This window comes from Corvus moneduloides, chromosome 6 (genome assembly GCF_009650955.1).
Source record: "Corvus moneduloides isolate bCorMon1 chromosome 6, bCorMon1.pri, whole genome shotgun sequence".
Classification (NCBI taxonomy): Eukaryota; Metazoa; Chordata; class Aves; order Passeriformes; family Corvidae; genus Corvus; species Corvus moneduloides.
Genome location: NC_045481.1, coordinates 52,014,157 through 52,038,776, shown reverse-complemented (window position 1 = coordinate 52,038,776; position 24,620 = coordinate 52,014,157). Strand labels below are relative to the sequence as shown.

The following is a 24,620-nucleotide window of genomic DNA, read 5'->3' as shown; positions in this document are numbered from 1 at the left end:
CCCAGGCTCCTACCTGTGTGAATTGCTACTCGTGGTACAGTGTTGGCTCTTGCATGCTGCCTTGGCTTCTTGGGTCTGGCTCTTTCTCATGGAGTTCTAAATACATGCAAAACTAGATTCATCCAGGTTCCTGTGCTTATCCCTCCTCCCTGAGGTGGAGGTGGATGCCAAAATAAATTGTCCCACTTCTGCAAATCTTCCTTTCTGTAAGATGTTAAATGATATAAATTGATTTAGTACTTTAAATATCACCAACACATTAATTCCAAAACTAGTCAAATGAGGACCAGTGGAGATGCATTGTTGTGAGAAGTTTATGTTTTTGCAAGACTGTCTCAACTAAAGGGTTTGTTGGTTTTTTTTTTTCCCCCTTAAAAGAAAAGAAAAGATCACATGTAATTGCTGCTCAATCACAGTTAAGACCCCTGAGAACAAGGTAGATCAGAAAAGATGAGCTGAAACATCTTGCAGATTTCTGCTAACTGATATAAGCCCTGGTATTCTTAACATTTTGTGACCAAATTGGGTAATTAGTCTAACTTGTAAAGTAAAATGTTATTAGCAGTTTGTAAATTGCTTTGTGAAGTGGTGGATTTAATTGTGTTATGTTTTTGTATTGAACTTGCATGCTGAGCTATTACTTTCTGCAATTTCATTTAAAAAATGTTCTTTGCCCTTCTGTACTTCTTGAGGTTGGATAACAAAAATCCTGGAAATTGGCTGCATAATTTCTACCCATATTCTCTGCATAAATCAAAAACTATCCATGCTTGTGTTGTGTTAACTTAATGCCAGGAAATAGACTAGGGATAGGTATTAGAAAACTGCAAACAGATTGGGTAAAACCAAGAGAAAAGTAGACTTGTAAAGAGAGCAAATGTGCCTTCAACTACTGACAGATGTCCACTTGCTGTATTTTATTACTTCCTGCTGAAGTTTTCCCCAGCTTGTATGGTAGGTGCTATATATATGTATATATCTAACTCTGGATCCCTAATTGTGAATACTTATTAGTGAGGTACACCCAAAAGTCAGCAAGGTGTTGGTCAGAGATATCTTCAGGGGGGTTTATTTCAGGAAAAGGATGGAGCTCTAGTACTCCTTTGGCCATAGGCTCGTTTTCAGTATGAAGTTTTGGCATAGAAAGTGTGGTGCACTGGCTTCAGGAGACTCCAGGTGTCAACACACAGTGCCTTAGCTTGTATTCAGCCTGTGTTTAAATAATAAAAAAAATAGACAGACAAAAAATATCTACAGAGTTCTTTAAACCACAGTTTAGTTTACAGGGAGGCAGTTTGGCTGCATTGGTACAGCTGTGGTATCTCCAGGATACCCAATAACCCTTTTGAGCTTTGATGCACTCTTACAAGGCAAGTGCTGCAATGCAATGGTCTATTAATTCTGAAGAACACCCTTTTGCTTTATTTAGAGCCGCTTAGCACCAAGTGCATGTTTTATTTCTAAAAAGGGAAGTAGAAAGGTTATTTTAAAGAGAGAAACTGTTCATAATGTATATATTTAGTCAACTTAAAATGGGTTTAAAGTTAGTCAGCCCTTTGCACTGTGGTGTTTGGCTGCCAGATCCAAAAGGCAAGTGAAACAATGAGGGGTTTAGTTATATAAATATGAAACTGTAGAGTGGGAAGTTGTCTTCAGAGCTGTTTCCTATAACCTCTAATTGGGTCTCCAAGGAAGTGTAAATTATGCCTGCAGCTGGAGCTGTAGTTAATGCTCTCTGAGAATAATTATTCTGATGGTTGGTGGAGGAAAAAGAGCAGAGGAATAGGTGCAACATGTGGACAGCAAGTATGAATGTAGTGTGTGTGGTAGCTCCACTGTTTGTTTCTTTATGCTAATCGATTCTCATAATAATAATAAGTAAATTATCTGCATTGATTTATTTCTGAGGCAGTCAGCTTGAGGGCTCTTTCTGTTTAAACCTGACCAGACTGGAAGACCTTGAACAAAACTGTGAGCTGTGGCTTTTCATGTACTTGGTGTCTGTGGGTGGGGGAGAGGTTACAGCTGGCACTTTGGAGATGATTTCTGTAAATGATCTGTAGCTCTGTCACTTACAAATTAGATTGCTGCAGTATAGGTGGTGTCAAATCCTTGGAAGCGCTCAGAAATTCTAGTTCTCTCTTTATTTCTGCTTTTACAAAGGGACACGCTGTCTGAGTGCTATTATTGCTGGGTCCAATGCAGTGTGGCAGCTTCCATTAACAGAAAAAGTGCTGTGGGATGTGAGAGATCCGGCCTGTGGGGAGCTGGGGCTTGAACAGGATAAGGCAGAACCTTGTTGTTTTCCTGAAGGCTGATTTTGGATATCCCAGGTGTGGAGTTGGAGTATCCAGACTGGGCTTCTGTGTCTGACTAATGGATCCACCGCCTCTGAAATTCCATTTTTTTCCCCCCAACCCTCTGTTGAGTTACTCTTGCTGATGGGAGTGTGAAACTGGAAATAAACATGGTGGCTGCTGAAAAAGGGCTGCAAACTAATTCAGCAAAGTAAACATCTGCTGCTGGGACTTTTCAGGACTCAGAGGTGCCTGTACATGTGTGTGTGGCTGTGTTTATAGCCACACACAGAGTTACACATCTCTTTTCCAGTGCTGGTGCCTTTTGTGGTGGTGTTCAGATGCACAAGCCTGCTGGGATGGGAGTTACAGGAGCAGTGGGGCCCTGGAAGGATGTAGGTGTAGGACTGTTCCTCCACATCCCTCACGTGGTGACACTTTGTAGGAGTCTGTTCAATACCATGTGGTCTCCAGTGATTCTTCAGCACTTGCTGATAACTCAAATACTCTGGGAATATCTTATATGTGGTTTAACCTGCATATAATTCTGAAATAGGGCTTTATTCTGTGCAACACAATGAAACTGGGCTTAAATCCAACATTAGGACCATTGCTAGCCTTTCTAAATTCGTGGTCGTCTCTTTAGCAGTGAAATGGGATGTCACAAATAACAATTTCAAGTGCTAAACAGCAGGAGGCACTGAACTTCTAAAAGATAGTTTATGCAAATGTTCCTGCCTCCTTCCTACCGATTTAATTTCCATGCAAAAATAGAATGTGTCAACATCTCTGTCAGCTTTTTGCTACTTCTAGGGGTTTTGATATCAATAATGGCCTCCCTTTAGGCATCCTGACTGTACCATAGCCGAATTTGGCTCCTGATCTCTTAATATGTAAACTGTTGTTTGGGTCCTGTAATTCCTGGTTGAGTTGCTGTTTAGCTCCAGAAATTGCATCATTCTCATATGTACAAACAGTGAGTCTCCAGGGCTTCTGACTACTCTTGCCTTCACCCCCAGTGCTCTAATAATGATATATTTAAATGAGCTGTCTGCAAAGTACAGGTTCTTAGATTAACAGTGTTGTTTGGAGGCAGTGGTAAGGTGGGAAGGCAAGAAAAATATTGAGGGAACGGTCTTGCAAAAACTACTGTGGGAGTGAATGGCATTGTAAGACCTGCTGCTACCTGGATCTGGAAAAGCTCCACTCTTTCCTTCTGCTCCAGCCTTTTCTGAGGATTGAGTGAAGACCCAGGCAAGAAAGGAAGTAGGACGCTGCCGTTCATTTTGACTATGAGATTTTTATCTGGGAAAAATACAACCAAGGCAAGCTTTCTGAGGCCTGAATGAATCCTAGAGGCAAGGGCAAGAAAGAAGGCAAGAGGAAAAAACCTCTGCACCTTGTAGTGGCTCAGCACATCTTTCTTCCCTGCTGATTTGCCAGCATTCCTGGCCAAAGAAGAGGGAGCAGCCCCAGGTAGCCTGTAAGAAGTGGAGTGACTGCAGCCTGTGCCACGGCACTGCCTGATTCCAGGGAATTCCTGTGTGTGCAGTCCTTGCCACCCACCTGTCCCCCCAAACAGGTGACTCTCTGGGCACCTCTCTAGCTCTTTATCCAGAGCTCAGGTAAGGGGTTTCCAGGAAAATGTGCCTTACTGGTGGTTTGCACTCTGAGCATGAGCACAGCGTGATGCTGCTTGTGGCTGTTTGTAAATATGTGTGTAAGGTTTGCTTAATTTCAGGTTAATTGCTCCACAAACCGTTTTGGAGTGTATTTATTAAGCCAAGCTAACTTTTGATTCTTTGGGGACTTCCTATTGAAAAAGGTTGGGCATTTCCAGAGAGCACAGGTTTTTATTAAGTGGAAAAGGTATCAAATCAGCCCAATTAGCTGAACAAGTGTGATCTCCAAAGCCACCACGCTCAGGTAATCCCTCTTTTAGCAAGATAAAAATTTGTCTCCTGTGTTTTTAATAAAGTTTTAGATACAGAATTCACTATTAGGTGTTTTTGATTAGCCCACCTATGAGTAGGAAATGACTTCCAATACTCTCTTACTGTGGTGTCCCCATTATTTTTCCTGTTAACTTCTCTTTTAAAAAACTTAAAAAATTTTTTTTAAATTAAGCCGATGACTCTGCATGTCTTATGTTCATCTCAAGGGAGTTTTAGATTTAAAATAATTATAATTTACAGTTCTTTGTATAGTTAAGACACACTGTGACATTTACACAATCAAAGCTGTACTTGGTGGTCTGTGGTAGTCAGCCTAAAACAAAGTTCTGACCCGTGCAGCTTGCTCCATTTGTGTCTCTGGAACAACACTCATTTTAGTAGCATAACTTGGATCTAAAACCTGGGAGAAAATTCTGCTGTGCCATCCAGGGCATCGCTTTTAGATATCTCTTAATATTAATCAGCAGTAATGGCATTTACCTACAAACTGTTGATTGCATTTCTCAATATATATAAGGGAGGCTTTTGTACAGAACTGAAATCCAAGCATGATTTGTGTTTTCTAAGTGTGAAAATTATAAAAGATTTCTCTGAGTTTTTTTTTAATTTAAAACCACTATAAATGTTATCTTGCTCATTATCAAATGAATGCATTCTAATTACACTGTCCTCTATACTTCACTGGTTTGTAACAAGCTAGTAGAATTTAAAGCTCACATGAATGTGCCTGAGGCCAAAAAGCATTCCATGAAGTATCATTCCATTGGTATAATTTAACATTCTGCACTAACAGAACAGTGTTGGAACATAATAAAATAGTAACTTCAATAGTAACTTTTTTTACCCTGTGTAGTGTGCCAGTAGAAGTTGTCCTTGCTGTGACAAAGCCCCGTGCCTTTGTTTCCCAGTAAGCAGCTGTTCCCAGAAATGTTTTCTGTGTGCTCACCCATATGGCTCGTAAATGAGAGAGTACCTGTGAGAGTCATGGGTTTCTTACTTCAGAAAATAACCTGTTGGCTATTTCCCTTTTGGTCAATTTGCAGAATATTATGTAGCCTCAGTATGGAGGTTTTCTCTCAGTGTTAGCCTGATCAAGAACTGGCAATGCTGTTGAGGGAGAAAGAAACTGATTCCAGGTCTCCAGGGGCTCATGGTGACTCTGTGAAGTCAGGAGCTGGTTTCCTATTGACTGCACTGGGAATTAGAGCATGTCCCATGAGACTTATTTGAGAAGCTGCTTGCAGAGTAGGTATCTTGCTTATCAATCAGAATGGGTCTGTCTTTTTATTCCAACTGTGTCACTTTGTACAGGGAAACTTGAAAAGTGTTTCAGCTCCCAGGAATTAGCACTGCAATTCACCATTGCTTGCAGTGAGCACCATTTACAAAGAGTAGGAGGCACTGTCAGTGTAACACAGCTTGTCTGACCTCCTGCTGCTTTTACACATCTCCTGAGGACAGAGCTGCTAGCAGGCACCTAAAAGTCTCACACACTGTAATTTGGGAAAGCATGGAGAGATTTCAGTGCCACCAATATAAAAGAATTGTGTTGTGCTAGGGTATAGTGTGTGAAAATGTGATTAGCTACAAAAATTGTAAGTAATTCAGATGCTTTTTCAGGTGCAGTCCTTATATGAAGGATGCAAAGTAGAGGAACTGGCTAAAAGACTTCCTCAGCTTTCTGCCATCTTGAGCATCTTTATCAGATAATTTTTTAGCATCTTTGTAACTCCTGCCAGCGAACACCCTTAAACAAGGCTCAGCTTACATGCCTAATGAGCAGAGCATTGGAAATTGCTTGTGTTGCCCTTTTCCCTGGGGTGACTCATGGCTGAGCAGCACAGCCACGTGTGGGTACAGCCTGTTCCTTCTCATGTCTGCTTAACACTCAGGGTTGTGTGAAATGCACAGTTAAATGAATAGTTTAGGCAGATCATGGTCTGCTACTTGGGCCCCCAAATCACAGTTCTGTTGTAAATGCAACCTTGAAAAATAGAAAACAATTATGCTTTTGCTTTTTTATAAGATTTGGGCTAAAGAAGATCTAAACCTCATGGAAGTGGTTCTTAGTAAGAACCTTCAAAGGAGATGTACCAGAACTCAGAGTTTCTTCGAAACATTTGTGAATGGAAGTGAATCTGTTCAGACATCTGAGTGAGTGCTTTTGTCACAAGTGGAAATGTAGGAATATTTTGGGGTCTGTGTGTCCCTGTCAATGTAAAATGCTGCTGGTACAGTTACAGCAGCCCAGCTCTGAAACTGGGAGACATTTGGAATTAGCATTTTCCCTCTGCAGGAGTCATGTCCCAAGGGACAGTTAATACCAAGAACCTGGAAAACATGAGAGTCTCTGATAATGGTGTAATGTGAAGAGTAATAGACAACTTAAGGTTTAATTAACTTATAGGCCACTCTCCATGTGCAAAAATAATTTTGAGTTAAGGAAAAAAGCACATTGAACAGGAGAATGTTGTCATTGATCTTGCTTTAAAACCTTGCTTTAAGTGAGTTTAAACTAGTTAGTCATAGAAAATACTGTTGTTAGTTATCCTAAATAGATGACTTGGCAAGGTGAGCACTGAAATTCTGTTCTTGACAGAATGGAAAAAAACTTGGATTAAAAAAAAAGACACACCTCGATAAGGTGAAATAGACTGACACACCACCACCCTCTCTAAGGGACTGTTTTCACATCTACAGTAGTTTGCAGGAGTGTGGCCAGAAACATGCAGTGTCCTTTCACAAAAAACCCCAAACCAACACACTGGAGCTTCTAGCCAAATATAATAGAGCTGCTAGCCCAAAAAAGTCAAGCAATGAAATAGCAGAGGTGCAAAAATGCAGGTGTTCAGGTATGGACAGCTGCTTGAACTCTTGGTTCTCACCCAGTTGTGCTCAGTAGTTAATGAAGGTGGAGCTGGGTTTTGCTGCTCACTTTGCTTTGCTTTAGGGGTGATCTTATTTTGCCACTTCTGGATTTACTATAATAATTTTCCCTATGAAACTTTTTTTATCTTTTGTCTTTTTTCTGACTCATTGCTTCTGCTAGCAGCATGTTACTCCCCTGTCACTTCACTTGGATTGCATTCTGCACTGTGAAACTGGTATTAAGGAGTGTGTGTTTTATGCTTGGATGCACCCCTGGTGGGTAAAGCTGGTCTAGAACTGTAGAGAATCTCAGAAAGCACAAGTAGATCTGTAACAAGGGGATACAGTTTAAAGTACAGCTCAGTTTTAATCATTTCTAAGCCAGGTGAGAATTTGGACATGCAGATATCACCAATAAACACCGAAATAAGTCCACTGAAAGATGGTGTTTTTCTAGGAATTGTATTGCTTTTATTTTCTTTTCTATGTATTGAATTAGGCCTAGCCACTTAGGGCTTGAAGAATGGCTTAGTTTCCTGGAACTGCCCATGTGATTTGAAAAAGCCACAAGACTGAAGTGTGATTTCTATCATTTCCGGGTTCGCATGGCTGGTGTGCATTGCTTTTTTTGTGGTGGTTTTCTTTTTCTTTTTTTTTTTTTTTAAATTCAGGTATCCTTTCCTGCCCTGTGTGCAAACAGACCTGCTTTGCAAGGGATGTAGTTGAGAATTTCTTCCTCAAGGACTTTCCCATTGGTGATTCAGCTATGGCAAAGGTAGGTGAAAGCCACCAAGTTGTGGGTTGTTGAAACACTGCCAGATGAACACTGGAAACAGACCAAATCTCATTTTGAACATCAGCTTCTCTTATAGTTTGCTTGTGCAGCACTGTAATTACTTCATTACTAGAGGTGGACATACTGCCTTCATAGTAATTTTAAAACTTTAGTTGAAGAATGAGTTTTCCTCTCTATATTTTAAACAGTCCATTAAAAATATTGATACTAATGTATCTGTGATGATTAACATATTAGGAAGGTACTGAATGTCTTGGATTCCTCATTGTCCCCTCTCTGCTCTCAACACAAAGTAAACAATCCCAGAATTGTCAGGATTAGAAGGGATCTTTGGAGATCATTCGGTCAAACTCCCCCACCAAGGCAGGGTCACCTGGAGCAGTGACACGGGTACACATCACGTGGGTTTGAGGGTCTCCAGAAAGGGAGACTCCATGATTTCCCTGGGCAGCCTGTTCCAGTGCTCTGTTCCAGTGCTCTGCCATCCTCAATGTAAAGCTTTTCTTCATTTTGGGGTGGAACTTCTTGTGTTTCATTTTATGGCCATTGCTCCTTGTCCTGTCACTGGGCGCCACTAAAAAGGGTCTGGCACCATGCTCTTGGCACCTGCCTTTGAGATACTTATATGCACTGATGAGATCCCCTTTCAGCCTTCTCTGGACTAAACAGGCCCAGCTCCTGCAGCCTCTCCTCATTAGAGAGATGCTCCACACCCCTCATCATCTTTGTGGCCTTTGTTAGACCCTCTCCAGTAGCTCCTTGTCTCTCTTGAGCTGTGGAGCCCAGAACTGAGCACAATACTCTGGATGTGGCCTCTCTGGAGCTGAGCAGAATGGGAGGATCCCCTCTCTCTACCTGCTCAGAAGCTGACTCTTGACTAAATGGTTACACCAACATCACCCATTAGGTCATGTGAGCAGTTACAATTTTCTGATTGTCTGTTTTAATGATGAAAACCCCTCACATTGTATTGCAGTTTCCCATTGGGGAATGGATTCAAAGGAAGACGTTGGATTACTGCTTTTGCCTTGTATTGACATTGTACATAGATGGATTCCACTTCTGTTAAATACCCACTGAACAGGCAGGACTGTTCTCACAGCTTTGCAGTTGCCACTAACTTGAGTGGACAAGAGGGACAGAGAAAGTTGGGTGTTGTTAAAAAGTAAAGAATGTGTAACCTAATCCACCAAGTGTTCTGGGGAATTAAAAATAATTAAGGCAAGCAAAGTGTATTGACATCTTCAGGTGTACATTGCTTGTAGAGTGCAACATAAGTTGATCTAAAACAAGAAGGGGTGTATTCACATGCCCTCTCCAAAGAGGGGAAGAAAACTCATAAGATACTGCTGAGTGTTTAAAATGCATTTATTATACTGGGATTTCTTAATTACTGTGACTTGCATCATTTACTTTTCAATGAGAATTTGTGTAGAAAGGAAATCAAATGAGAATATCTAATGTCTTCAAAAGCATTAGATTATTTTTTCAAACCATCCTTAAAAGAAGGTTTTTCTTGTCTGTAATCCCTCAGGAGTCCTATGAGCAGTTCAGTAATGCAGATTTCTCACTGGAGCATATGAGTACCCTAGAGCAACTTGTGAACCTTCATAGCTTTTGGCTTCCTTTTTATTAAGTCAAGTCATGTAGCTTTGCTCCCTTTCTATCTTTAACCACTACCATCACACCCCAAATTAAAGCCACAATTTCACCATCAGTGACATCAAAAGAAGAAAGCACCAGATCATCCAGCTGAGACATAGCTGAGCTGCCATCATGGTCTTAATTTTCCTGGTGTGCTCAAATGGGAATCTGTCAAGGCTCATAACAAAGTGTCTGGAAGCAAGATGTCTCTCAGTGTGTGAGAGAGTGAACCATGAATGACAGGATGTGCTACATGCCAGCAGCAGGAGTTTCAGAAATATGCAATTCAGAATCTCTTGCCCAAAACCCAATTTCCACATCATAAATAATGTAACTCTGGCAACACTCGGCAACTTAAAAGTGATGTTAACACAGTACAGTGTCAATATAAATTCCAGTCAGACTGACAGCTGAACTGTTACAGGTAAACCTGTGTTTAAGCACTTTTGGTTATGGCAGAGCATCCCTCAGCTTTATACCTGACCCCTAAGACGGACCTAGGTGGGTACATTTTAGCTTAGACGCTTCTTTTTATATACAATCTTTGTTCCCCAAATTAAATACCCTTGCATTTTGGTTATATAAGTTTTATTAGGCTTTTTGGTTTAAATTTTTGTATGTACCTTTTGGAAAACATTGTTGATAAGCAAATGGCTAAAATACCGTATTGGCTTGCACAAACAATTCACTCTCTACACAATGAAACACATTTAAAACTTTGCTTTGTTGTCTTATTGTCAAGAATTGCCCACTCTGTTTGAGAAAGATTGTGAATATTTAGAAACTCTTGAGTAATGGCTCGATAATAGACCTGTTGTGAAATGCCAGACCTGCAGAAGGGAATGAAAATTTAAGTTAATTTTAGCAGAACAAAAATTTTTCTTCTTGTGCTGAAGTGAGTCAGAGCTTGACTCACTTGTGTCTCAGAATTTAGGTGATTTATGGATGTTCCACTAAATGTTAAAGCTGTGATTTAAAACTGAGACAACCAGCCGAGAACTGCAATAGTTCTTCCTTCAGACTTTCTATTTCCTGATCCACCAGGAGGAGAAACTCTTCCCTTACCCTCACCAGAACTTGCCTCAGGGGTTATGAGCTGAGCACAGGCTGCTATATTCTTCTCTTCGTGTTTCCTATCAAATACTTGGGATGCAATCATAGCTGAGTTGAAGATAAGCTGATGCCCAGCCAAAGGACACCATAGGAAGTGATTTTGCCATCTATTCTTATTTGCTTGAGTAGCCCTGAGTAGTAGCAATACTGAGGAACAATATTGTGTGTACAGTAGATAAATTATAACCTTGGAGGAAATGCTTCAGTTTGATAAAATGGTGCTAAAGCCTTTATGCTTTGATGATGGTAAATTCACATCACTGTGCTCACTCTGCCCATTAGTACCAATTTGTGGCTGTGGTGAGAGAAAACCATGAAAATTGGGAGTTTTGAAACAAGGTGTTTTATGCCTAGAACAAATCTTTCTCAAAAGAATTATCATTGTAGCTATCTTGAAATTACTCTTGAGTTTGTTCTGGATACCAAAATTTTGAACTACCCACTTCATTTATGTGCTGCTCTCTTCCTTTCCCCCTCAGTGACGTGTCCAGCAGCATGGCCTGTATAGCAAAGGGCATTCCCTAAGCTGTTGAATCAATAGAGAGAATACTTAATTGAGGTTTCCAGTTCTTCTCATGTTGCTGTGCTTTGTTTCCAGTTCACACCATGTGATATCAAGACATAAATTGAGTTAATTTCTGATCAGCTCTTTAGAGGATAGGAGCCAAGTTTTTCATTAACAGTATGTGGGTGTCCCCATGTTATTTTCTAAATTGTCTCACCATTAGGATGTTTTATGTATTTTTCTGAATTTTACACAGTAACAACCAGACTCTTAAAATAACTTGAATTGCTTTAGTCTGAGGACAAAAAATACAAAGCTTAGCAATCTGTATCAGATATAGTCTGTTAAAGATAAGAGCTTGTACAGCTGATTTGTTATGCATGTATGTAATTGCACTTTTTGTTCTCAGAGCTGCTCCATGTGCAAAGAGAAGAGACCTGCCCACAGCCTCTGTACAAGATGCAACAAGTGGCTGTGCAGCTCATGCACGGAGGAACACAGACATGGCAAGGAACCTGGAGACCGCTTCCTGTCTGTATCCCTGAAAGGCTGCGCAGGTACTGGGGGCACACTGTGATTTTGTTTCTTCTCCTATCAGTTATTCAGCTGCAGAAGGAGCACTTGCAGGCTCTGTGCCACAGACACCAGGCTCTGTCTGTGTGACTCAGGATATGTACATGTCAGTGAGAGGTTGATTTTTCTCCAGCTTTAGGGCCATTGCCACAATCAGCATTCCACAGTATTGGGAAAAAGTTGGATATTTGTGCTTCACAGATAGGGTCTTCTCCACGTCTTTCCAATCCGTGGAGTTATGGGACAGGGCTGGGAGGGCTACAACAGCAGCAGGCCTTGCCCTTTCAGTATTTCTGCCCCAATTTGGGTAACTTCATTGAGGAAACCATGGTAAAGCAATGCCTGTGCATATGTGCAAGGTGTGCGGGGGAGTCACAGACAGCAAAAGGCTGTGATCACTACAGGATATTCCTTTCCTAAGCCTGGAATGAGAAATGTCTCTTGAGTGTATAATGAGAAATGTCTCCTGAGTGTATATGAGCAAGCACAAATTAAGCTGACTGGCAAGTATGTCTCAACCCTATACAATGGTGATCTACAGAAAGTATTGCCATCTCCTATTATTACTCATTATTTTCTTTCTCCTATGTTGGAAATCCTCTGCAGAATATGCTAACATGAACTTATATAAGCAATTTTTCACTTAAGAATTTGTGCTGCACACTCATTCTTCTTCATAAGGAAAATGAAGGATAGAAAAAGGAATAAAAATAGCCCACTGATTATTCTTTCTCTTTTCTTTTCTTTAGGATTTTCCTTTTGTAGAAATCTAGACTTGCCATAGATGGAGTTTTTAAAGTACTGGGTGGTCATATCAAACACAGTTTGAGGCACTAGAGACAAAATATGCCAAATAGAGTGTAAGCAAAAGAAGTCCATAAGAATGGTATTAATAAAAAGCACAGATTACATTTAAATGTTTCTTGGGTCTTTTCTAGAGAATAATATAAACTGAAGTTCCCCAGTCTCCCCTCAAAATGTCCTGATTGAATGGACAATGTTTTTCTTCTTGAGTTGATGACAAGATAAGGACTGTGGTTTTGAGGCTCCAACTGTTTGTAATTTCATGTCAGTTTAGGTAAGATTACCAGCTCATAGTGTTGACAAATGCTGGTGAGACGTTACGCGTGTGGCTCAGCTGTAGGTTTGTGTGTGCTATATGAATAAAAAGATGCAGACACATAAAAACATGAGAAAGAATTTTAGTTCAGTACTAAATTCCATGTGCTGAAAAGACATGAACAAGGAGGTTGGTAGTTCATACACAGACTAGCTAATATAGAAATTATTTGGAATGTAATTTGTGCTTTTTTATTATTGCTATTATTATTTATGTAGGTTTTATCTGTTTTGGACATAGATTTCCCTCCAGAATAGTTCCAAGAGAGCAAATACTAGGATATACTTGAACTCAGACTGTTTGGCTTTTTTTCTTCTGGAGATACACACACACCATCTTCAGTCTGTGTAGAGTGTTCTGAAAACAGTCACTTTCTTTGTAAGCCCTTGCAACTGTTAAGAGATCTTGCGCCTTTAAACTGTTCTATCTTTTGCCATTTCCCTTGTAAGGGTCAGACCTCCTATTTGCATCTGACAAGTGTTAGATTTCTTGGGTCAGAAATGCAGCAAAGTAGCAAAACACCCTCACCAAACACATGAAATCCTTCTTATTTCTATTAATTTTTTCTATTAGCTAAGATGAGATTGCTTTTCCATAGTTGGCACCAACTGATCTGAGGAACAGAGATTTAAAACTTTCTGTTAATTATTTAAGAGATGCACCTGAGATAAAGAAAATATAGGCTGTAGAAAATGTTGACTCAAATAATGAATTTTCAGAATTTAGGGCAACTGAGCTTTCTCTGGTCACCAAGTGAGCTGCCTTTTAGGAAGCTGAAATGGATAGTTGTGGTTAGATATCTGCTTCTAGAAAAAACCAGAGTTGTGCCCTTGTACCTGATTTCTAAGTACTAAACTTACTCCAAAACTGACAAGTGTTGCTCTGAGCTGAGTAAAAAGTAGGTCAAGAAGAGCATGGCTCAGTGGCAGTTCTCACTGATATGTCAATTGAGTCAGGGGATTACCAGCAGCAGAGCCTGTGGGTCTGTGCTGCAGTTAGATAATATTGATTTTATCATTAGTTTGCATTTGAAATCTGCTTGTCTCTTAAATCTGACATGATATTAAAAAACCCCAATGAATTGTCTGGGATGATTGCAATCACCCAAAGGCTGAAGAACCCTTCAGAGAGAGAAAAAGGGGGAAATCATTTTATAGGATTGTGACTTCATGGCACATGGACCTTAAAGGCCACATCTCATTATAAGTTTGAGTTTAATATGGAAAACTTGATCTTGAGTTTACAGAAAAACAGCTTGTGTGCTCTGCAGATACTGAACACTTTGAGAGGCTTTTCCAGTCCATAAACCTTCAGAAAGTTATTATGGTCTTTTTTTCCCTTTTGAGATGTAACATCTGATCACATAGGGGATGATCTTTGACATCCTCGTTGGATATCTATTGGTTGTACAGCCTCCTTATTTGCTTTGTCAGCTGCAGGTTTTAGTACAAAAGTACATATTTGCAGTATAACCAGAAAAAAATTTGCTGTCAAGGTGAGTTCAGTTTGCTCCTTTCTAGTAGGAAATATTGGAGTTGGTTAAAAACCCCCTAACCTAATTTCCTCCTTTTTTAATACTATCCATTAGCATTTGATTCAATAATGATATAAACCAATAAACTTCCCTGAAGAGTAAAGCATGATACTGCAGTAAATAATTCGTAACGATGTAAACTATGTAAAGCTGTTACATAAAATCTTGGCCTAATCTGTCACAAATTATCTTCTTGCACATTGTTGAGAAGGTGGAATGAAAGTCAATTGAACTGGAGGAAATAAATCAACCTCCTCAGAAATATTTAGAGTAGATAGCAACCTAAAAACTGGGCAATTTGACGTGTGTTTTTCTGGAGAGTGGCATGGATTTTCTCCATATTTGTATTGTCATTGTTAGCTATGAGATTTTCTTAGCCTTTCTGCTTCTCTGTTGGGCATTTTCCAATTTGAAAATGAAGTGACTGAGCCAGTATAGCTTCCTGTACTCTGTGGGTCTGTGCCATTGCAGTAGTTGTCACTTCAGAAGCTCGATTCTATAAAAGGCTTCATTTTGCTACAGGATGAGAGCATGGTCTCTGCCACAGGTTGGGTTTTTAAAAATGTTTAGGTAAGTAAGATTGGTTTGCTGTTGGAAAATGGAAATATTTCTTCTCATTTGATATGAGCAGAAAATAATGTATACATAATTAATGCTTTTATATAATTTAAAGTTTTTATCCATATGTGTTATCTAATAATGATTTTGTTTGATTTCTCGTGTGTTGGTAAAGAATAACGGGATAGTGTCTTTTTTGGAGTACTGTGAGGAAGCAATTGAGCTTTTCTTTGGTGGTAGAGGGTTTGTTTTGCCATAGTTTAGTTCTGTCTTTTTCTGGCATCTTTTATTGACAGTGTTCCTTCTTTCTAAAACAATTCTACCGTTCAGAGAAAAAGGCAAGAATAGATTGTACAGAAGCAATGCTTTCACTTTGCATGCCCACTGTCCATTCTTACTCTTCATCACATTATTCTTTAAAAAGTCCTTTTAAAAACAGATTTTAGGGCCTAATATCAGCCCCAGCTGCTGAAGTTTATGAACTGCATTGCAAAAACCACAAATTTGGGAAAAAATTGCTCATGTGACTTTTTAAGAACAAAGGATTTCCTTGCTTCTGCTGTGACTGCAAGTTTGTCATATAGTTGCTATTCTATGTTTTAAAATACAGTTGTGTAGAGTGGTTTACCATACCAGGGCATTTAGAGTTGTGAGGCCGATGCTCCAAATCATGATATTTAAACTCATGAGAGTTCAGAGGACAATATGATTTGTTTTGATGGCTTATTCCCGAGCCCCTCTGGTGTGCTCAGTTTGTAGGATGTATAAGGAAAAAATTCAAACAAACCCAGCTTCACATAATCAGATGGTTCCAGGTTCCATGCCTTTTAAAAATATCATCGAGACTTTCCATGAAACTGTGAGTTTGGTTGCTCTTTTTCTGAGCTCTCATCCTTGTCAATGACCCCTTACTTTACATTCCTCAGCAGCTGAAGGTGAAGCAAGGGAGTTTTCCTTGTTTTGTCCCGTGCACCCCCAGGAGCCCCTGAAGCTGTTTTGTGAGACCTGTGACACCCTCACCTGCTGCAGCTGCCTCCTGTCAGAACACAAGGAACACAGGTACCTCACTGCTAATGGAGCTCATTGAGATTTAAGACTTTTCATCTGTGTTTTCCAGCTGATGGTGCTGGCTGGTCTGAATTTAAAAGCCACAGCAAAACTCAGTTCAGTTGTCTCACTCCCACGTGATTTAACATACGGCTCACAGCCCTCCCAGAGGCTCTCCCTGCTCTCACCTGTTCACTCATGAACATGGAAAACCATGGGGTGAGAATTTCCCCTTCTTTCATAGGTTCAGGCATCTTGATGAAGCTCTGCAAAATCAAAGAATCATCCTGGAGAATGTCATAACTAAAGTGGAGGAGAAAAAAAGTGGGATTCAGGTTTCAGCTAAACAGATTGAAGACAGGTAATTGCTATGCTTTTTTTTTTTTTATATGAAAGTAGATGATCTATAAAAATAATATTTTCACTAAATGTAGGTTAACAGAATTAAGTGCAGCTGCTGTATTTTTTTTTTTCTTGGAGGGTAGAAAATAATAGGAAGATTAAAAATATCAAATTCATGTTTAAGTGGTACTGACAAGTCATGGCATTATAAAACATGATTCCATAGTCTTTGTAAGGCATGTGACAGCTGGCTTCAGAGTTAAGATTTCTTTGTATAATCTGTTTCTGAACTAGAATTTGACAATATTAGAAATAAAGATAAATTTTAAAATACCTTAGTTCTTCAAGAAACCTCAAAACAAGCTGCAATTGCAGTCAAGGCTAATAAAAATGAAAATATCTAATTATATGAACTGGATTTTGCTACTGATTATGCATTTAGTAGCTGTTGGATTCTCTTGTGCATTAATAAAACAGTTTCTAGAGTACAAATCTATTTCTACTATTTACAATCTAGCATAAATTGGAAGTTTTGGATATATTATGTTTGTATTTGTTGACAAAGAACAAAAGACTGTTCTTGGCATGATGCTTGAGAGAATCCATCAGCATTAGCCCGTGACATCCAGAGAGGGGTGGTCAGGGTTCGGAGAAGTGGGGGAGAGCTAATGGGAAATGATACAACTTTCACTGCAGTTCTGTCTATAGGTAGGTCTGTTCTTGTAGCAAATAACTGCTGATCAGTGAATAAATGACTAGAGCTGGCTCACCCAGGGGTGTGTACCTCTTACCCACAGGTTGCTTGAAGTAAAACATCTGTACAAAAAGGTGGAGAACCAAATAAAAATGGCCAAGATGGTTCTGATGAATGAAATCGATAAACGAACAAATATCCTCCTTGAACAACTTGAAGTAAGTAAGGCTAATTTAATTGACACCTTGGGAAATTAAACTAAATTAAATTTAATCCCAGTGCCAGTGGAAAGAATGTAGACTGTGAGAGCTATTCTCCCATTCCTTATATTTTCAAATATTTGGGTGTTTTTCTGCAGAGTTTTTTGTGGAATCAATGGTTGACAAAGTTTCAGGGTGAAGTTGCAAAATGTTTATCGTTAACTCATGATAAGCAATTTCTAATGCATTCACAGAGAATATGTGTGCACCTTTTGAGTACTTAGAAAACAAATCAGCTTCTGATTTTAATGTTTAATTTGTAGGAGCCCACTAGCAGCACAATTAAAACCCTGTTTCAGAAATGATTCTTTGGTCTTATCTCTGTAGCAGACCTTTCAGTTTTGACTCTTCAGTTTTTGGATGTCCAGCTGAAGTATATAAGTTTATTTTGAAATGTGCTAAGGAGAAAAATTGCTAATCAGAATTTCCAGACAAGAAAGTGGTCCAGGCGCAAATTTGATCCAATTTCTACAGCTTTCTGGGGTTATGTTATTCTGTCAAACCAAGGCCAGAATGATGCAGATTGTTTGCTCCTGGGGAAGCCATTGCTCTTCCTGAAATCAGATGTATGTCCTGAGTTGGATTTGAGTTCTTTTTATGATTGGTGTTTAAAGAGACTCTGAAGAACAGTGTCGCTGCAAATACTGCATAATGTAGTGCCAATGATTGCATGCTTTATGTGTGTCTGAAGAATGACAGCCCTTTTCTACCGATTCACATTATTAACAGAAAATCACCAGCGAGAGGAAGCAGAGGCTGGAGCAACAACTGCAAGGTGTTGTGGTTTTAGGCAGACAGGTAGAGCATGTCCAGAACTTCATCAGCTGGGCCGTGTGTAGTAAAAAAACCATCCCATTTCTCTTCAGTAAGGAACTGGTAAGAGCAGTGCTTATCGTGCAGTAATTGTGAGAACTGCTTTAAGGATTTGATGTTTCTCAAATAAAATATTTTCATGGTCTTAGAACAGTGAATAAAATCATCGTCCTTTAATGTGTTACCAGATTGTGTTTCAGATCCAGCGCTTGCTAGAGACAAACTGTAACACAGACATGGGCCCTCCTCTGAAGATCAGATTCACTTGGGATCCCTCCTACTGGACTAAGCAACTCTCCAATTTGGGTAAGAAAAATATAATAGGCAAGTGGCCAAAGCTAGGCTGGACAGACACAGACAGTACAGTACCACCCCTAAAGGACTCTCCTTTTGTTTTGACATCCAGTTTCGAAACTCTTATGTTCTGAAGAAAGGTGGGTGTGGCTGGACTTTGCTGTTTTTCTCTCCACTTATATCCATTCACCAAAAGACCACTGAGGTGTCTGGTGCTTTCACTCTCTTAGTGGCCAACAGACCTGAGCAGTGTTGAGGCACTTGGAATTGATAGGCACAAAGATGACTTTAAGACACTGGCTGCACAGTGATTACAGTGTTATCTACATAACATATAAATGTGCATGCTGTGACTTTGTTTCCCAGCAGCTACAAATTTCCCAACTGCAATGGGTTTTTGCAGTAAATTCAACTCAGTGGGCTGATCACTCATCTAAAAGATCAGTTCTCTTCCCATTTTAGGGTATTAAAAACTAAAAGGGCTGAAACACTATCAAAAGTGTTGCAGGGAATAATCTCTTGATGAAAAGCATGGACAAGATAATTTCATAGGTCACTTCTATTTCCAGCCTTTATGAGTCTCACCTATGTGACATTAATCTCTTTTATTTTTGTCACTGGCACCCTGGAAGCTGTCTTTTGGACCTGTGCTTATGGATGAGAAGATAAGCTCATACTTCAGTAAAAAATGGAAGTATAAGCTATATTCATCCATTAAGACAAAATAAGGCCGATTTTTCAAAGCATTTGCTGGATAATTCAACCATGAGCTGCTCCACTGACATCAGTGGGAGTTTGGTGTGAATGGAAATAACTAGATAAATATTGGAAAATTTGTCTTGAATGTATGTTAGCAGACGGTTTGGATAGGTTATTTTAATATCTTTTATATTTGAAATGTGAATGATGGTAATTTCCTTGTCTACTGTTTTCATTGTGTAAATTTGTCAAGACCATAGGAAGGAGTAAATTTGCTGTTTTTTTCCAGGGGGTTTCACCATGGAAGGTGGACACATTTCTCACCCAGATGTGCTACTCTGTGGAAATATTCAAGGGTTACAAACCTCTCTGTACCACGGGCACCACTCCCCAGCCTCACAGCTGGAGAGCAGCCAGCCACACCAGTTCCCACCTGCGATCCAGTGCTCTGCACCAGTGTGTTGCTCCCACTGCCTCAGCATTCCTCACCCAAACAAACCTCAGCCTTCCTACCAAGACATGAACCACCATAAAAGCTTCCACCAGCCTCCTGCACTTCATCAGCAGCACTTCCCCGTGCAGTACAGCCTGCAGCAGCAGGACAGAGAGCCCCGGGCTGCCCCCCAGCCCGTGAAGCTCCCGCAGGTTGGGCTGGAGCAGCAGCCACGCTCAGAGCCGGAGAACGTGACCGGGCGGGTGGGAAAGCCCTTCCCACCCCAGCAGCTGCAGCAGGGTTGTGCTGTTGTGTCACACGAGGCTCAGCAGGTCCACACGAGCCACCCACAGGCTTCTGTGCAGGCATCAGCTGTGGGAGTGCAGCTGGGCCAGCTCCAGAAGATAAAATCTAACCACATGCTGCAGCCACCCCTGCAGCAGCAGCAGCAGCAGCTGCCACTGACACCCCCATCGCCAGGGCACGACGAGGGCACCCACAAGCAAGTCATCCAGCAGAGCCTGGACATCATGCACCACCAGTTTGAGCTGGAGGAGATGAAAAAGGATCTGGAGCTTCTCCTGCAGGCCCAGGGACAGCCCAGCTTGCAGCTGAACCAAGCCAAGCCACCTCAGCATGTTCAACAGACCATAGTTGGTCAGATCAACTACATAGTGAGGCAGCCAGCCCCAGCACAGCAACAAATCCAAGATGAAGCACAAGTAAGTTCTCTCAAAGTCATTTCCTACTGCATTTAGTGAGTGCAAGTTCAGAAATGGGACAGACCTTTGAGATTTCATGTATTTCTCTGAACATGTATTTTTCTTTGTGCGTTGTCTATGTGTGCAGCAGAGAGGCTTCGTGCCTCATGTAGATTGGGGCAAAATTTTCTGTAAAGTGCTGCATAAACACCCTGGATCCCAAAGATCTGAATCTCTTAATAGACAAGGTGAGCAGCAGTGTGGGAGAATAAAAGCACCATCATTCCTCCTTTGTAAACAGGTGACTGGAGGACTGCAGTAGTTTCACTCTCCATTTCAACTCTCTTTTTTTACTGGAAACATTAAGCCCTGAGTCCTTAAAAAGCATTAGATTCTGAATTATTATTGAAGAGAGTGAAGCCAGTTTCTTGGTCTGAGAGTTATTTCCCATTCCAGTAACTGCTCTTGCTGCTGCACCATGTCATTTAAGATTATCATCATTACCCACACAAGCTGTTGTGCTACAGCTTTGTCAGCAGGGCTAATCTCTTCCCTTTTCCTCTGTTAGTAAGAATCCTGCTTTTGAAAGAGGGACAGAGCTTGGTGGTGAGCATCCAAACCACAAGGCAGATCAGCTGCAGAATAAGGTGGCTTGGAAATTCATTTAGAACAGTGGAAATGTGGCTCAGACTTCCCATCGTGTAAATTCTGTGGAGCTGCCACCTCGAATAGTTCTCGAAGTGGATTGCAAGGGCAGGCTGCAGGCTTTTGGTATAGCTGTACATTTCAGCAGCTTTACTGAGTATTTTTTAAAATAATTCATTAATGTCTGTGAGTAATCTGTCTCCATTTATCTCTCTGCTTTCGGTTGCCTTGAACATCTCTGTTGTTTTAGAGTCTTTTTGGGCTTGTCGTAATGTGTATGCTGTGAGTTGATGCAAATTTGTTACTGTTTTTCTTTCTGAGCTGTTGCAAAGACAAATTCTCATTTGTGATTTGTAGGTCTGTGAGAGCTCCACAGAACCTGATGACCAGAAGCCTGTCATTCCTCTTGACAAAAGTGGCAGTCCCTCCCTGTCACAGTCATTAGATGAAGAAGCCAGTGTCAGGAGCCACTCCCCTGAGAGCACACTGCAGCAGTCAACTTTCCATCCAGTGAGAAAGGTATAAAGAACTTCTTAAAAAAAAAAAAAAAATTAAGGGAAAACCTGATTTGATAATATTGAATATGGCATTGGAGTTTGCAATGAGGGGGAAAAAATTAAAATGCAGTAAAAGTCAGCCAAATGGCTTGTAAATTTTGGAAGACAATCACAGCCTAACCTTGTGTGCATCTTCCAGTCAGGTGCCAGGATGAGCAACTCTTCTAGGGGCTGATGAGTGTTTAGGTCTGGCTGGCATGATAGGTAAGCATGAACTGGCAAATAAATAAGAGCTCTATTTCTTCACTTCTTAAAGTCTGTCTAGCTCCTATGTCTAGGGATTTAATTACTAGGGCTTGCTAACTACCATCCTAGAGCAGTTAATTTGAAAAAAAATAAATAAAGCAGGAGTCAGAGATGCTGATGAAGTCAAGCCTGAGAAACAGTCTTCAAAATACTTGCCCCAGAAACAACACCACTAGTTATTGCTGAAGGTGGGGTTGCCTGAAAGGGATATAATTCTGTTATACTTCTTCTCGTTGCTCATGTATAGGCAGAAAAATCACAGTTTCTATGTATCTAGAATATTTTATTACATAATAGAGCCAGGCTTTGGTCTTTCCACCGACTGGGAGGCTCTGACTGTTGAAGAAGCAGCAGGAACTGTACCAGGAGGGCCACTACTTATCAGCAGACCCTTGGTGGCTCTGGATATCACCTCTGCCTTTGAAGAGGAGAAGCTGCCTTTTACTTCTCTGGACAATTTGTTTAAAACACTCCAAACAACACATCATATTCTGCTTTTTCAAGTTTGTTTGTTACTTCAGTGCATGACTCATTTTGTGTACCCTGTAGAAGACTTTCGCGTATATTTTTTTCTTGGAATTTGTCTGTGGGATATTGTGGAAGTATTTGTCTTTCTATCCTCAAAAAGGATGTTATTTTTCCTTCTTTTGTACATGACTGTGTTGATGCAACGTATTTATGATGCAATACCCATCCAGAGAATTGTTGGAGATCCCTTTGGGAGTTGCAGACATACAGGCCTGGAAGCAGTGTGCAATTCAGATTTGAAAGCCACAAAGAAATCTGCCTTATGGACCTGTAATGGAAAGTTATTCCCAACAGCTTAAGCAAGAAACGTCAGAAAGAAGAAAGAAAATGGAAGGAGATGTGCAGGAGAGAGAGACTAGTGTAGTCTGGTGGGAAAAGCAGGAGTAATAAAGGAAAATTGCTGATTTGTTGTTGTAGGAGTTGAGAAGGTGGCGAGAGGAAGATATTCCTAGGAACTAAAAAAGGGATTTTTTTCTAATGGTGCTGAGAAGTGTATGCTCTTGTGCAGAAAACAGTTTGGTTTTTGAGGTGCCTGGTAGCTTTTCAAGAAGTTAATGTTCAACAGCTACAACACCCCATCTTTGCTTGTATTCATCTCTTCTAATGAGCTCTTTGGGATGAAGACATCTGGATGGGATGAAGATATTTACATCTCTGGCAATGGAAAGTTAGAAATCATGAAGGGAAAAAGCACAGCAAGCAAACCCTTAAAACATATTCTTCATGAATGCTCTTTAAAGATGTCTAACTGCTTTTGCTGAGAGTTGGGTTAAATCTGGGTTTAAATGGGAGATTGGTTCCTGTTTAAGAACAAGGGAATGTGTCTATTCATTCTCATCTGGTTCACCTGATTAAGTGTTTTCACACTCATCTTCAGGCAAAAATCTCTGCACAGGTATTTGCCCATGTGCTCTCACATGGCCTGTGTTCAGAACATTTCATCTCTCTCAAGATCTTGGAAGACATGGAGAAAGTGAATGTGGGCAAGTCTGAAACACGTGAAAAATATGGTAGAGAAAATGGCTAGAGAAACCTGCTGCCTGAAGAACAATTGTGTTCTGTCTTTTTGGAGAATAATTGTGGTTGGACTTCTTGGCCTCATGTTGCATTTCTGCTGAACTCTGACAGCCTTCAGCTGGGTACAGTATTCCTTCCTAGTGGAGTACATAATTCCCTGTCTGCTGAGATTCTTTCATTAAAGAGAAAGCAGTGTGCACCTGAATTTACTGTTTAGTGATAAGGTTGCCAAGATGTGTCCAAAAAGTAAAGAGATAAAAGCTTTCTTTAGCTTAGTGGTTTCCTTTATTTTGGAGTGGGGCAAGGCTTGATTGCTCATATAATTAAACCTCTGTGCATTAATTTTGAAACACATTTATGGTATGAATTTGATATTATTGATTGGTAGTTCGATGAATTGTCCTCATGCAGAGTTACATTTATTTGTAAAGCAATATAGATAAGATGTTATTAATAGTTTGGGGTAGTTTTCATTTGTTTCGCTCATTTTGGAACATTAATGGTGATATTTTGTCAGTCTTTGTCTTCCTGTATATTCCGCTAACTATCCTTTTTCTGTGAATTAATTTTTTTGTGCAGAATAAGTGTTTCTATACTTAGACAATTGATTGTTTGATATAAGTACTGCACTTTGCATAATTCTGGGCTTGATTAGCACCTTTTAGGAATGCAACACTAGGAATGAAACTTTTCTGTTGATGTGGGAAATGGATATAATTTTCTCTTCACGTTCCCCTGTCAGAATACTTCACTGACATAGCCAGGACCTCTGTTTTGGACTGTGGAGCTGTTCTGTCTCCATGCCTGTCAAACACCCAACCTCTCCAGTAGGAAAGCCAGCAAGACAGAGAACAAATTTCAGCAAGACAGGGAACAAGTTTCTGAAAACCTTTTGTGTTACCTGCAGTCCATTTCCAGGGAATTGTGCCAAGCTCTAGCAAACAGATTTTACACAAGCTGTGGAACTGCTCAGTTGCAGTGTGAAGGAATGAGTGCTCAATTAGTTTAACAGTTTTGTGGAAAGGGTTACCAACCTTCACTGATGATATGATCTTGCTGCTTTTACACAGTATGATATCAAGTTATTAATTTGTGCACAGGACTAGAGAGGTCACCTATTCTGGAACAAAGGTGAGAATAATAAGATATTTTGGGCCTAATTGTGTTTTCAGGAGTAATAACAGGAATACAGTCTCTGTTTTTTTTGCACATACCTAATTGTCATTTCTGGCTGTGATGAGCAAAGAGGTCTAAAGGCTGCATCTAGCATTTGAAGAAATGTCATGATTACTGCACATCTAGAGCACAAATTTGTAACTTGAGCCTCAGGCACCACTGCAACAGACACTGGTGTTGATGCAGGGCCAGCTGTACATCTCTC

The 24,620-nt window shown here is 40.3% G+C and overlaps 1 protein-coding gene across 3 annotated transcripts in view; it reads left to right on the top strand.

Annotated features, from left to right (window-relative positions):
* The window catches only part of TRIM66 (tripartite motif containing 66), a 49,908-nt gene that overhangs the window by 6,085 nt on the left and 19,203 nt on the right, over positions 1-24,620 (top strand). For 2 of the 3 annotated variants that reach the window (XM_032113412.1, XM_032113410.1), the window contains 9 exons: positions 7,792-7,895; positions 11,588-11,735; positions 15,890-16,022; positions 16,255-16,371; positions 17,150-17,264; positions 18,036-18,182; positions 18,308-18,425; positions 19,402-20,267; positions 21,249-21,410. In XM_032113412.1, coding sequence (XP_031969303.1) covers positions 7,792-7,895; positions 11,588-11,735; positions 15,890-16,022; positions 16,255-16,371; positions 17,150-17,264; positions 18,036-18,182; positions 18,308-18,425; positions 19,402-20,267; positions 21,249-21,410 — 1,910 coding nt within the window. The remainder of the gene's footprint in view (positions 1-7,791; positions 7,896-11,587; positions 11,736-15,889; positions 16,023-16,254; positions 16,372-17,149; positions 17,265-18,035; positions 18,183-18,307; positions 18,426-19,401; positions 20,268-21,248; positions 21,411-24,620) is intronic. The other variant, XM_032113411.1, reaches the window with a different exon arrangement.